The 14,689-nt window shown below is 46.5% G+C and overlaps 1 protein-coding gene across 1 annotated transcript in view; it reads right to left on the bottom strand.

Annotated features, from left to right (window-relative positions):
• Window positions 1-1,024: 1,024 nt before the first annotated feature.
• LOC119431023 (egalitarian protein homolog) overlaps window positions 1,025-14,689 on the bottom strand; it is a 327,683-nt gene continuing 314,018 nt past the window's right edge. The window contains exon 9 of the mRNA XM_037698491.2: window positions 1,025-6,521. Coding sequence (XP_037554419.1) covers window positions 6,062-6,521 — 460 coding nt within the window. The 3' untranslated portion in view covers window positions 1,025-6,061. The remainder of the gene's footprint in view (window positions 6,522-14,689) is intronic.

A 14,689-nucleotide genomic window follows, 5' to 3' on the forward strand; every position in this document is an offset into this window, starting at 1 on the left:
ACGTTACGGAATACCCAAGTTGAGATGCCATCTCTATAGGCATAGTCAACAATCAAGGTCAGGCCCACTCCGCAGCAACAATTTGTTGCATGCATGCAGAGGAAGCAGAAGAGGCAGCTATAGCTCTGGCTATAAATGGCACCACCGCGGAAATCATATTTAGCGATTCCAGAACCGCAGTTAGAAACTGCAGGTAGATTTTGTCACTGGCAAAGTGGCAAAATCCAAAACCGCAGGTAGATTTTGCCACTGGCAAAGTGGCAAAATGCACAAACCGGCCATGCAAATTCTAAACAAATATCCACCGCTTGATCGCCAGATTCAAATCATCTGGGTCCCGGCACATTCCTCGCACCCAGGAAATGAGGCTGCCCACAACTATGCCCGAGGTTTCGTCAGCCGGGCGGTGGAAGGCCTTGACCTGGGTTCAGCGAGGGATCGCATGGAATTCCATGAAATTACTATGCACTACCACGAAGGTAGACAAAAATACCCCCCTCCGCATAAATCACTGAATAAACTGCAACAGGTGACCTGGAGACAGTTGCAGACTGACTCATTTGCCAACCCTTACAAGTATTCACTAATATATCCGGGCTGCTTCTCACCTAAATGCAAGAACTGCGACGCCTATAAAGCGGACCTGACACATATATTGAGCGACTGCCCCGGGCTCAAACCTAGGGTGGAACTCGAACTTAATAACACTTCAGGCTGGGAGGTGGCGGTGTCCAGCTCGGATCCCGCGGTCCAGCTCCGGACCGTCAACTGGGCTTTGGAGGTCGCCGAAAGTCAAGGGCTTACGGCCACCTCACACCGCCTAGCAGAAGAAACCCAGTAATTTAAATAACTCTGCATCTGACGAAAATAAAGTTTTCCCTCCTCCTCCTGGTTCTCTCTCATTCGCCTGCTCTGGTTCAGCTGATGGATCACATTGGGCCCGCTTCCTGAAAATATCACCTTAGAGTGTAGGCAAATGTTAGAATTTCTTCAGAGAGAAAGAAAGCAAACATATTCCAAAATATTACACTCAAAGTTCACTTACTTTAATGAACACAAGCTTTGTATTGCACACACCTCGCCCATCACCATACGTGAAGCCAAAGTTATCCACAAATGTCACAATGGCCTGAAGTAGGACTCATCACTGTTGCTTGCCACTTTAAACCACCATTAATGCTACATATGCTGGTAGATGAAAACGTACATAGCTGCCAACACATGCAACAGCAGCATAGTGTTTCAAGCCTGCTCAAGGAAGAGTTGCCTCATGTTTTGTGATAATCTTTGCTACGGCATTTTGCAACACACTGAATATATATAAACTTTCGGCCATGCCTTACAATGCAACAAAGTGGATATTTGTGATGAGCTTTGTGTGCCCCATGGTATGGTACTGTTGAGCATCCAAATAACAGCAGGCACAAACTGTTTGAAATTCAAAGCACAGCTTATGGAAAAAGGTAGGCAATTTGGCAGAGCATCACAATAAGTAAGGTCAAACAAGGAATGCAGACAATGATATCGGAAATAATCAATTTGCATGTCTCAACTAGTAGCACTTTAGAAAAAGAGTTTCCAAGTGACGGCACCCGATTATTGCCTTTATAAAAGAAAACATTTCAGAGGCAAAACACGGGGGGAAAAAAATGAAAAAATGTGCCATGCTGCCATGCAATCACTGTTTCTTGCATCAACTAAAGTGAGCACCCAATATCAAGTAAATCGTTTGTATTTTTCCCGTAGGACTGTGCAAAACAGTGATTCTAAAACCAGCTCGAGAGCAAGATAAATGCCCAAATAAAATCAAAGCAAAAATATTTTTATTGAGAAATTGCATAAGTGTTTAGCATGCCTTTTCTGACTGAAGGAGTGTGCTGGGCAAACTGGGTGCTGCTTAAATGCACAGCTTAGAGAATGTAACCACTACAACCAAGGACATGTGAAAATGAGCACATTCTCCACAATGTAGAAGTACGTGCATAAGTCTGCAAAAGATAAAACAATCGGGAACATTATACAAGTGCTTCTCATTATACTAAGAGATACTATGAAAACATGAGGGACCCTATTTTATAGAAGTGAAAAACTTGTTGAGAAATCAATGCATAAATTTCAGAGTAAGCATCAAGAAAAGTATGCAAATGTACATCTATTCTCCATTTGATGCCATGCTATGCCGCTCTGTTTGCTCTTTCACAAACAAGCTGCTCCACTCCCCAGGTTAAGCCTTCTCTGATGCAGCATATATGCACACAGAACTGCTTTTATGAGAACTAACTTGGCCGATTTGAATGCAATTTGTTAAATTTGAAAGCCAACATAAAATTGTTACAATGCTTACAAGGGTTTTGCAAGAGTCTTACACTTCTGTCACATGAGCCCGCAAAAACTCTTTTATGCAAACGGACTTTTACCAAGTTGAAAGACCTTTTAATGAAGAGTGTTGCGCAGCAGACACACGGCACCGACGATATCATTTTAGTGTTTCCTTCTGGACACACTACCAAAAGCGTGGCGCTAGCGTTCGAAACAAAATCAGCCAAAATACACTGATGTATCTCGAAATATAAAGTGAAAACTTATTATATAGCACGTTTTTCAAATAAATTTAACAATGCCAGATTAAGAAACGTTAATTTTAAGTTTTATTGTAGTAGATTCAAGAGCGTTTACAGAACTAGGGAAGTGTGCATGCTTGTCTGGCAACATTGGGCTTCTGTTTCCAGCATTACTGGGTTTACTAAACCTTCTGCGAGACATAAAACTATTTTTTATGATGAGCCAAGGCAACACAAAATTGCGCATTTGCTTATTTTCTTTAATATATGACAATTGCTGGCGCCCACTGGTTTTGAGGCTACTCCTTTTCGGCCGTAAAGGAGATCGGCGAATTCTTCTTCCAGAAAAGACCGCTTCTGAAAAAGAGATCGCTCCCTGTCGTGTGTCTGCGGGCGAAACTCTTTTTTGGAAGAATTCTTTTTGCTCAAAAGACTTTCGAGTGCCCGTGTGACAGGGGTATTGGTGGTATATTTCAGAGCAGTGTATAATAAATTAATTGTGCCTATTTTATATGTTAATATTAGGGGCAGTTTATATTACTCCTCGTTGCAGAGTTGCAAACTTGGTATGAAGTTCAAAAAGGAAGACAGACTGCTGGGCTAGTTTGAATGCATCATGCGCACAGTGTAGCATGACTAGAACACACAGGGTGACACGGATAGCTCATCTTTACTTTTGGAAATTTCAGGAATTCCTCTAAAAAATTGGTAGACTAAATAAAAATTCCGCTTCTTAAGATTTTAAAGGGACCCTGAAGCGATATTGTAGAAATGTACCGAGTCGTTAGAGTAGGTCCTTCTGATCATTAATTGATGCATCTAAGCGCTCCACGTTAAGTGCGTAATTTATTATAAGGTTTTAAAAAGGTACACCGCTACCGATCGCAGCAAGCCAATCGGCTGAGTTTTGTGGCCAAGTGACGTGATTTGACCATAATACGTCAGTAGGGCCAGCTATCCGATTGGCTGCCCAGGGCACGTCATCGATAATTTTTCTAACATTATGGTGAACAAATGTTGTTCGTAATAGTTTAGATGTTAGTCAATTTGTTTCTATGAAAAGAAAGTAACAGAAAGAGAATGTACAAGGACATGTATCACTGCACTAAAAGCACTTCCAGCCCACAGCAAGTGTCGTCTGCTTGTGTTGAAACGTGCTTCGTGTTGACGAGAGCTGCATGGTCAGTGTTGGTCTTGTTCTTTCTTTTTGCGAGCACCATGGTTCACCCTTGTTGCGTTGTGGGCTGCAAACGTAGCGATCGGCGACATGTCAAGCTGCGACAATGTGCTCCGCTGCAAGGCAGCAGACGAGTGGAGTGGCTGCAGCACATCGGACTGTCGGTCTCCAAACGGCGCCAGCATCTACGCGTTTGCGGCCGTCACTTCACGTCGAAGGATTGCCACAAGAGTTTAGCGTGTCCGGTATTCAGGTGAACGCAAGCGTGAGTGTACTGGCCGTTTTACCACGTTTTATGTGATGAACAGAGGGGCAAACGTGAACTGCTTGCACGATGCAACCACCTCGCTGCACAAAGCTCAACCAAACACACAGCTAATATAGCAGTAACCAAGTTTTTTCTAATTTGCTGCTGGCTTAAGTTTTTGGAAGGAGCATAATCTTGAACACGTCTTTTTATATGTTTCAAATGTTCTACGTTGGCTACCGCAATGTTACCTCTGTATTTGGCTGGTTAAGCTCAGCACCACCAGATGGCTCGACTGTGCATGCCGATCAGGCCGCTCACGTACGTCTACGAAGCTCCTTCATCACAGCGGTATGTAGGGGCTTTAGTTTATGCCTCTGCCTATCCGTCAAAACACCCAGCCTGCCTGTGGTTACCGGAATACTGGACACGTTCGGCGCTGCGACAGAACGCTCGCAACGCACGCTGCTTGATCGCTCTCGCTGGGGATTGACGGCCGGGCGGCTAGCGGAGAGGTTGGAGAGCCTTCGCATGCTGGCTCCAAGACAACCGGAAGTAGACAACAACGCGTCACAACGTGACGTAGAGCCAACGAAGGCAGAGCTTAGCCCCGATCACTCGGCGAACGAGTTGAGGAGGAGATGCATGGCTAGGGAGGAGGGTAACTTGCAATTGTCTGTAGCTCTCTTAATATGAGACGCTTCACTTTAATTGTGACGCAAATTTTTTACTGCAGCTGTACTCTACGCGTCTACAAAATTTATTCGAACCGTTTCAGGGACCCTTTAACTTTTTCTTTTAAACAGACAAACCTCATCAAAATCAGTGCAGTGGTTGTCGAGAAAAACAATTTCTCTGTTCCCACGCATTTAGATGGGAGCTGTAGAGCTAAAGCTTCCTCTAGTCCTACACAGTGCAGTTATTACAACACATGCACAAATGGTTTACAATTTCTTCTTTAGCAAATTAGATGCAGGAGGTGTTCCTGAAAAACACCACAGAGGTGTTTTTCAGATGTGTGAAAAACAGTTCCCTGTGCATGGCACATAAGCTTCTGAAAAATCCTATAAATGATGAAAATGAGGCAGGAATGGCAGATTTGATACTACAGAGCAGGGGATCTCAAACTGGGTTCTGTGAAGAGTTTCACGAGTGGAGCAGCAAAATGCATAATGGAGGAAGAATGGAATTTCCTGATACGTTTAGATTTTGTTTGCAACAGAACGCTGTTTAAGGCCCATGGTGCCTAGAGTGGTGCAGGTATGGCCAACACACGTTGAATACGAGCAGCGAGGAAGAAAATATCTATGTATTATTGTGAGAATAAAGATAACATGCCCAACCAAAAATGTCAGAGGCTCAAGTGGTTATGAAGCTACTTGGGTATTGCTCACGGGGCTGGGAAACTGTTGCCAGTGTTCCCTGGGAAATTTTATGTCAACATGCTCGTGGCACATGATAGCTAACGAGATCGTCATGAGGGCATATAGAATTGTTTTCATTTTTAAAACACAAGCCTCATCCCCGCAAGAAGTTGACTCACAGCAGTTTCCAACTGCAAGTACAATGTAATGCAGGCTCAAATGCACAATAGGTAGCCAACGTGAAGCCTGCTTAAATGATCCAGTAATTAATGCACCTTTTCGTTAATTTAAAGCCACACTCCATGTATAAGCACATGGGCAAAAGAGGGGTTCCCCAAAGCCAGAAAGACTCCCAGAGATGTGGCTATATCAAGGCACTTAAATATCTCAAGGCTCTGGAGCAGAGCAAGCACTGCATAGAAAAACTAGTCCATAAGAACTGCCTATTAGGAGAAAGATACCTCGCAACAACATGGCAGGCATTGTGCCAGTTCTTTCTTGAGCGTTTGTGGAGCTCCTTCTGAACCATTCACTCCTAGGGTTTCTTGCAAACTCTCACAGCATTGTGTAGCAAAAAGGACACTCATTCACTGGTCTATCAAGTGTTCAAGTGTCTCTGGGCTATCATGTGGTTCACCGGCGGCAGTTGAGGAAAGCAAGATCCTAAATGCAAGATCATCCAAGCTGCACATAGTTCACTGGTTAACTAAAGTCACTGGATGATTGTTTTCCCTCCGTGCTCCTGTTCTTCAAAGAACACCTTAGTGATGACAATGTCGCCCGTGGACAGTGTTTGACAGGCTGCATCCGCACCCTCCCTTGGCCTCCGGCATTCTCCACAGCAGCAGCAGCCGTGCTCCGAGGCATGCCCATTGGCCGTCACGGGGGTCGGTGCCTTGGGTCCATCCAACGAGTGGCTGGGCGACACTGCTGCGCCCAGCGAATCGCAGCTCCAGTCACCCGACCTCGGCAGGTCGGAATCAGTGGACTCGGACTCGGACTCGGTTGCATCGTCGTCCTCTTCGTCGTCTTCATCGCCGGCACCTGGTAAGCCGTCGGTGGCACCACTCCCCGCTGCTCCCACACCACGATTCCGTAGGCGATCCAGTTTCCGGGCCACCTTGGGATTTCCATCGATGCGCGCACACTCCTCTTCGGTTAGGTTCACGTACCTGCACACACGTTAGAGACCCCTATTGGTCTGCGGCTAAGTCGTCCTGGAGGCACATGCAGTGGTGGTCAACCACACTGACAACAGCATAAATCTGTCTTGGACCTCCTGTCAGGCACGGCAATACACCTCGAGAGAATACCGAGCAGAGCAAGAAGGCCTGCCAATATGTTGAAACATCCTGCACTATTGAATCACAAACTTGGTCACAAGTTGCCCGAGAGCTACGAGTTGTCCTTTCTTACCTGCCACGTGTGCATAGTATTAATTTTCACATGAAAATATCTTTCGCACCACTAATTCCATTTTTAAATGCTTAGGGGCATGCTTTAGAGCCGTCATAATGTGGCTGAAAAGGGCAAAATGAACACACGCATCAAGTGACAGCACTAAATGACCTCAAAGTGGACAATGAGAAAAACCTCTGGTCATTTCAGGCCAGCCCAGTACTACACAAGGCCTAGCCAGCTCTGAAGCAGCAACATCAAATTGTCACTCCCTTTCTATAAACCTGATATTACAAAGGACCGCTCTATAAAGAACAAAAGTGACAAAATAGTGTCCCTTGAATTGGCTAGACACAGGCGACAAAAATCCAAGTGAAACAAGACAGTATCGCAGCCCTTGCAAACAATAATGATCATGTGCACCATAAATATAAGTTCAAGCAGTGGTGGCAATGACGAGGAGCCCGTATAGCAGGCAAAATTGCAGCATGTGGCCGAAGATGACTGAAATATACTACTCTAATCGTGTAAACATGTATTTTATTTTTAAATTCTCACAGAAAGGCCACTCAGCAACTGCAGAAATAACACCAAATTGACTCGAGTCTATAGTGATAAAATCCTGGCTTCATAAAACTAAAAATGCGTTAAATGACATCCTTTGGGTGTCGTGCACAAGTTCTGGCATCTGTGCAAATTTGTTGCTGTGCACAAGCTAATTCATGCAACAAGTTCCGCTCATTCCCTGCCTTTCCCCAAATATTCAGGAACTTCCTTCGTGACATCTACAGCGAAGTTGTCTATTTCGGGGCAGGTTCTATATTTGTGACAGGTGGCATTATGAGTGGCTGTTGCTCGTATGGCGTGTCTGACATGATGGACAGAAAAAAATTATGCTGAAAATCAAGAACTTCTCATATAGATCATATAGACCCGCATTTAAATTTTTCTTAATAAGAAAACCTATTATAGCAAATTAATTAGGGTGTTCTAGGGCTTGCCATCATAGTTTGCAGCATCTCGAGGTCAAAGGACTTTCATTTATTGCAAAAAATGAAAAGTCGAAAATGTCCTGTCAATGTCTTGTCAATGATCCTGTCAATGTGACTACTGTTTTAGCACACGAAGGACAAAGACGGGACAAGTGTGCTCGCACAACAGTAGTCAAGTACACCAACATGCCACCCAACTCTGATGCATGTGTCCCCGATATGCTTTTTAATTAGAGGTGGGAGAATAGAAACATTTTCAAATACGAATCAAATAGTCAAATGCAGACACATATATTCACAGCAGGAATATTCATTTCTGCATAATTAAGTACCAAGTCTGTACTGATACTGACTTTTACTATCAGGAGCAAGGAAGCAGTTTATACGCAAGATCACTAATTGTCATATAAAAAAAACTGTACGGATAGCTACTTACCAAATTTAGAGCCAGGTTGCAAACAAGCTTTTTAACAATGTGCCACCCTAGCTTTCCAAGGATGTTAAGCCAATGTTGTGTAAAAAAGAAAGCTGCTGAAGGACGTGCATCACAAGTCACACGGTGGCTGTGCATGCTACACGACGTGACAGGTAAAAATCACGCTTGTCATGCACACTTCTCCCGTCAAAGCTTGCATTACCATTTTGTATCTGCATTGTTTCCAAAACTTTACTCACTGTTTCGCGTCTGATAATTTATAATACTTTGTTTAGCAGACAGAGAACAGTAGCATGACAGGTTGATGGACAAAATTTTGTTAGTTTCGAGTGTTCGTAAATACCGAATAGTTCCTTTTCAAATGCAAATAGTAGTTCGTTTTTAGTAATGGATACATATTCGAAACTTCCAATATTCTCCTACCCCTATTTTAGTGCATCAAGTACAGTGGAATCTTGTTTACACGATCTTCACGGGAACCTGAAAATAAAGCGTATCATCCAAAAATAGTATCATCCAACGTATTATCCAACTAAATCGTATTATCGGGAAAAGGAAAAAAAAAGTATCGTCACGAAAAATGTATTACGCAGAATTGTATCATCGAGGTGCCATGTACCATTAAGAATAAAGTCACTAATGTTTCTTTATTGGATACTACTGCTTCAATGAAATCGCCACCTAGTGAACCTTTGTTCTTGATTTCTATCTTAACCAAATGCTTCCTATCAGAGCTGATAACACTGTTGACCTGCCAGTTGCATCCTCTGCAGATGATGGTTTCGATGATCACAGCCTCCTTACCACTGATTAATAAAGATTGCCACCTGTCAAAAAGCTAATCAAAGGACAGCGGACTTTGACAACATTACGAATGAACTTGCAAACTTTTACAAGGATTCAATCTTTCCACTGTGCTCTCAGTTCAGTTAATACGAATTGGCAACTATTCAAAAACAACTTGTGTAATATAAAAATGAAATACATTCCCACTTTTCTCGTAAAGTCAGAAAGTAACACTAGTGGTTCACTAAATGTTTGAAGCCCCTTCTTAGCAAAAAAAAAATATTCGACAGGACCCATCTGACGACGAGTGTCTGCGTTTAGCATTTAATCCATATAGTGCCAGTGTCGAAATGAGGTGTGGGTCGCTTCTCTAAGAGCCTCATCTAGCACCGCAAAGTCCGAGCGCCTGTGAACGCACCCAGTGACACAAGGGGCTGCACTTAGCCAGTGAGCGTTGGCTTGAAAGACATTCATTGAAAAGCGGCACAGTGCATTTGTGGCGCAGCCTGCTAAAGCATCGAGTTGATGTCCTTCAGGTGACGTGGACTCAGCATGGGAGAAATTTAAGGATCTTTTTTCTGCAGCACTCGGAAAGCAATACTGCCAAAACATCAAAAGAATACTACAGTGCAGCTTTTATGGAGCGATTATGTCCAGCATGCTGGAATGTTCTTCTCCCAGTGAAGCGTCCCTGTTTCTTGGACTTCACTTGCAGTATGTCGAACCAACAAGGCTCAATTTCCACCCTTCTCAAGTTCTCAAACAAAAAGTTTCTTATAAACTTGCTTTGAGCTTTGAATGTTAGAATACGCATGCGCAGTGTGGGACCCCTTCACAAATGTTCTTCGAGATAAGTTAGAGTGTGTTCAGAAAAGGGCTGCAACATTCATCCCAGACTACAAAATTAGAGGTTTGCAAATCAGGGAAAATTTGGGCTGGAAGTTGCTGTCCACACGCAAAAAAAATAATCAGGTTAAAGCTTTTACACAACATCAACAGCGATAACACAGGAATCGACAAGAACATATATTTAAAACAACCTCATTATCAGTCCAAAAGACATAAGAATTCTAAGAAAATAAGGCCCTACCAAAGTCGTATAATTGTATTTAAGTATTCATTCTTTCCGCGAACAATTGCAGAATGAAATTTGCCCCCCGATGGGATAGTGTCGGCACCCAATTTTTCATCTGCCATAGAGAACTTTACAAGAACATGAATCTGTTGTAGATAATACTTCCAGTGTACTGTTTTATGCATTGTGTAACAAATTTTATAATGGGATGTTTTTGGTACTAGATGTGTTGTCTTCCTCTCTAATCACAATGATTGTATTTTTAGTACTATAACTGATTTGATGCTGTTTTGTGCGACATTCTATTTTTGACCTTTATGTTTGTAATTAACCCCTCGAGATAATTTCCAACTCGGGTGATTATTTGTAATAAATAAATAAATAAATAGCTTTCTTTAGACCGCAGTAACATTCGCAAGGAGATAACCAATGATGTTGCCTGCACAGACAAATCTTGGAATGTTGTTGATGCTACGTAGCACATCCGCGAACGTTGGCACAAGCACAGCAGCATCTGTGGCATCGTACTTGTCCGGGGTGCCGTACAGCAACCTCGGCATGAGACAATAACTCCTTGCACGACCCGTCTCATATGATGACCCGCGTGCGACCCGGAACCGGGTAATGTTTTGCTCGTCCATATCTTGTGGCATCGTTCCATCAGACTGGCAAGTCGTGTTGTGCCTGTACTTAAGAAAGGCGACCCTGCATTACTATCAAAATATCGCCCTATATCACTGATGGTTACATCTTGCAAGCTTCTAGCGCATATTATCTCAAATTACATGGAATTTCTTGAAAAACGTGGTATTCTGTCCCCGTGACAGCACAGCTTTCGCAAGGGGCTCTCTACCACTACTCAGCTTCTCTCCACCATTAACGCTTTTGCCTCCGTTCATGATAAAGCCGGCCAAGTTGATGTTATATTCCTCGATTTCAGCAAATAGGGTCTCTCATTTTGGTTTGATAACAAAAATAAACAATTATGGGTTTCCACCTGACATTGTAAACTGGATCTGTGCATATTTGAGCATGCGCAGGCAATTCGTCGATGCTGACGGCCATTTCTCTGGATGTCTCCCCGTAAACATTGGAGTTCCGCAGGGAAGCGTGCTCGGACCACCACTTTTCCTAGTATACATTATAGACATAACAGCATACATAGACGATAGTGTGAGTATTAAATTGTTCGCAGATGACTGCTTACCTTACAAAGAGATTAAAGATGCCAATGAGCAAGTGATTCTGAGTAAAAGTCTTACTGCGATTTCTGACTGGTCCGACACCTGGGAAATGAAATTTAATGAAGGAAAAACTGTTTTTATGCACATCACCAACAAAAAACACCCTCTAGCATATCAATACACTATTATTCAATCCGCAGTCACTGAAACAAACTCCTTTAAATATTTATTGTGGAGATGGGTTTGCACGAGGCTTACCCTACAAGCGACGGTCAGGAAAGGGCACGATGCTCCTCCACTCCGTAACGCACAAAGGCCCTACGGCAGGGTTCGTCGACTCTCCGACACGGCGCAGAGAAGGCTCCGGAGTCAGTTCGCCAACAAACACGGGTTTATTCACCCAAGATACAGCACAGTGCAACAGTCACGGCGCTTACGGGCCAAGGCTCACTGCAAGACCGATCGAGTACGCGCGTCCACTACGCTAGGGCTAACCGGGTAGCGGTCCGCCAAGCGCGAGAACGAGGAGTCGCGAGGAAGCGCTCAGTGGACGAGAGAGAGCTTGGGTGGAGAGGGTGCCCGGGGGCTGCCACGCAGGAGGCCAATCAGGGCGTGTCCCGGTGACGTGTTCACGCGGGGCAGGTCCAATCCCGGGGGGGGGGGGGGAGAAGGACGGTTTGCGCGGGAAAGTAGGTCCAGTGTGCTAGCCATGTCTGCCATGTTGCCTTTACAGCGGCGGTTCCTGGAGATCGAGCTAAGTGCCACGCGTGAGCTGGGGGACGAGGTGCGGTAAGGCACCTCGATCCTCACATTACCCCCTCCTAAACACTGCAGACAGCCTAAAAAAGTGCGACACCTGCATGACCAACCGTCACCTTTATTCAGTGCACTCAGTTCAGAAAGCTGAAGTCCATGGTCAGTGGGCGGGAAGCCATATCTTCCTCGTCCACAGCCAAGAGCTCACCTCCTTCACGGTCGGGTTCGACACCGCAACCGCCGCCGCAATGGCCGTTGTGAAGCTCGGATCAGCGACGAGGGCTGCCGCAGCTGAGTGCAGCGATTCTGGGGTGAAGGCGGGCTGCGCGGCCAGAGTTGCGTTAGGCTGTTGAGCCAACTGCTCCACATTGTCCGTTTTGGCGTTGTGCACCAGCTCATGCGTCGCCTGGTGCACGACGAGCACCGCACACGAGTCGCAGAAGGTTGCCTCGGGGTCCGTTGGCATGACCGGATTGCCGGCCGCTTGGGTTTGGTCCGAGAGTGTGCGGCCGCGGAACGGGCGGGGATAATCCCGAGCTGCCATTCCGACCTCTACTTTCCGCTGGTCCCGCCAACGCCGAGTGGAGACGAAATCCACGGGGGCTTCCTACTGGAAAGTCCACGTCGCGACACTCCGATAAGGCTTCTTAGGGGCAGGAGGTGCCTGGGCAGGTGCTGGCCTGGTGGACTCCTGCGCCAGCTTGGAGGGACTGCTCGTTGTCACAACGAGCAGGCCCCGCCGCCCCGCTCGACTTCGGCTTCGAGCGGCGACACGCCGAGTTCAATTGCTTTTTTGCAGGCATTGTGGAGGTGGACGAACTGCGAACTCCCGCACATGCAAACAAAGGAAATGACGGGCATGGGTGAGGCAGGGCGCGAAGGAAAGCGCGGCCTCTGTGGCTCTGGATTAGAAGGAGCATTGGGCCAATAAGGGCGCGTGCTTCCTTCCGCACCAGCATTCCGAAAGAGGTATGCCCTTGCCTGAGGAGTAAGCGCGGTCGAGGGGGGGGAAACGTCCTCTCCCCTCTGGCCGGCGTTCGGTGCAGGCGGAGAGGGAGCAAACCCTATTTACCCAAGTTATAGCGGTATTTACGTGGAAGAATAGCTTGCCAATGTCCCGTTACTTCTAAGCTGAAGCGAAACACGTACATCAGTGGAGAGCCGGGCTGCACACAAGGCTATATTAAGCAAAGAGTGCCTGTCACCGTTTCAATGTGCACCCTCCAACCGTTGTTTTTCTCCGCTTACCAGCGGGATAGAGAATAAATGTCCATCTACCTACTGGTAGGAGAAAATTCCTTAGTCATGTCGCTACAAGGCCGAGTCGGCACTCGAGGGTATCTTAGGCCAAAAGGGGCCTGTCACCGCTTCAATGTGCACCCTCACACCGTAGCTACATTTCTCCATTAATCGGCAAGGTAGGGAATTAAGTCCACATATTTGCTAGTGGGAGAAAGCTGACTAGGCGCGTCAGAAGGTGGGTGAGCACGAGAGGGTTATATTAGGCCAAAAGGGCCTGTCACCGCTTCAACGTGTGCCCTCGCACCATAGCTGTGTCTCTCCGTTCACCAGCGTGGTAGGGAATAAAGTCCGGCTACCAGCTGGTGGGAGAAAGCCTGCCTAGGTGCGTTTCCACAGGTTGTACCGGTGGCGTGGCCTGGGGCCAGCCGTGTCACGGTTTGCCTGCGAGGTGTTGACCGCCTCCCCCTCTCCCCAGTCGTTGCTACGGGCAATGAAAGGTTTGAGCTCCGAGACCTGAACTGGACCGCCGACTGGTCTCCCTTGGGAGTCAGCCAGCTTGTATACCAGAGGGGACATTTTGGACTCCACTCGGTACGGGCCCAACCATTTGGCCGACAGGGAGGCAGAGATGCCTTTGGCGGCGTCACTCAAGACATGGTTGCGTGTGAGGACGAGATCGCCGACACCGTAGAGCACGCCCCGATGTGACCGGTCGTATTAGGCTTTTTTTCCAGCTCGCGCTTTTGCCAGGTTGGAATGGGCCAGGTAAAGGGCCGCGTTCATCCGTGAACGCAGTTTCGCGGCGTAGCCAGAAAGGCCGGCTTTTGTGGTGCACGCCCTGCTGCCGGACCGCAGAACGCAGTCCATGGTGTTTGGCAGCTCTCTCCCGAAGTTGAGGAAAGCGGGCGTGTACCCAGTCGAATGGTTCACCATAGACCGCAAGGAGAAGCCTATCTCGTTAGGACAGACATCCCAATACCTGTGTTGCTGGGCAAAGGCCGCGAGCAAGGGCTTGAGGTTCTGGTTAATCTGCTCTGTCGGGTTGGCCCGTGGGTGATACGTCGTTGTCTTGCGGTGCTTAATGCCAAAGGCAGCACACGCATCCACGAACACCTTGGCCATGAAGTAGGACGCGTTGTCCGTTACCAGCTCCGCCAGAAAGCCGAAGCGGTTAAAGACCTAGAGCTCAGTCAACTTGTCCAAGATTGCATGTGCTGTTAACTTCCGAAGGGGAAAAAGTTCAACCCATTTCGTGAAGTGAGATGTGAAAGCCATGAGAAAAATGTAGCCTCGCCGAATTCTGGGAAAGGGTTCCGTAATGTCACAGGCCGCGACTTGCCAGGGTAGCTGGCTGTCGATTGACGGCATGAGCCCGGGGGGTTTGCCCGCGCAAGGCTTCACACATTGGCACACGCGGCATGAGTGGGCGTAGTGAAGAGCGTTACGCTTCATGCCTGGAGAGGTAGCGGAG

This window comes from Dermacentor silvarum, chromosome 10 (assembly GCF_013339745.2).
Source record: "Dermacentor silvarum isolate Dsil-2018 chromosome 10, BIME_Dsil_1.4, whole genome shotgun sequence".
Taxonomy (NCBI): Eukaryota; Metazoa; Arthropoda; class Arachnida; order Ixodida; family Ixodidae; genus Dermacentor; species Dermacentor silvarum.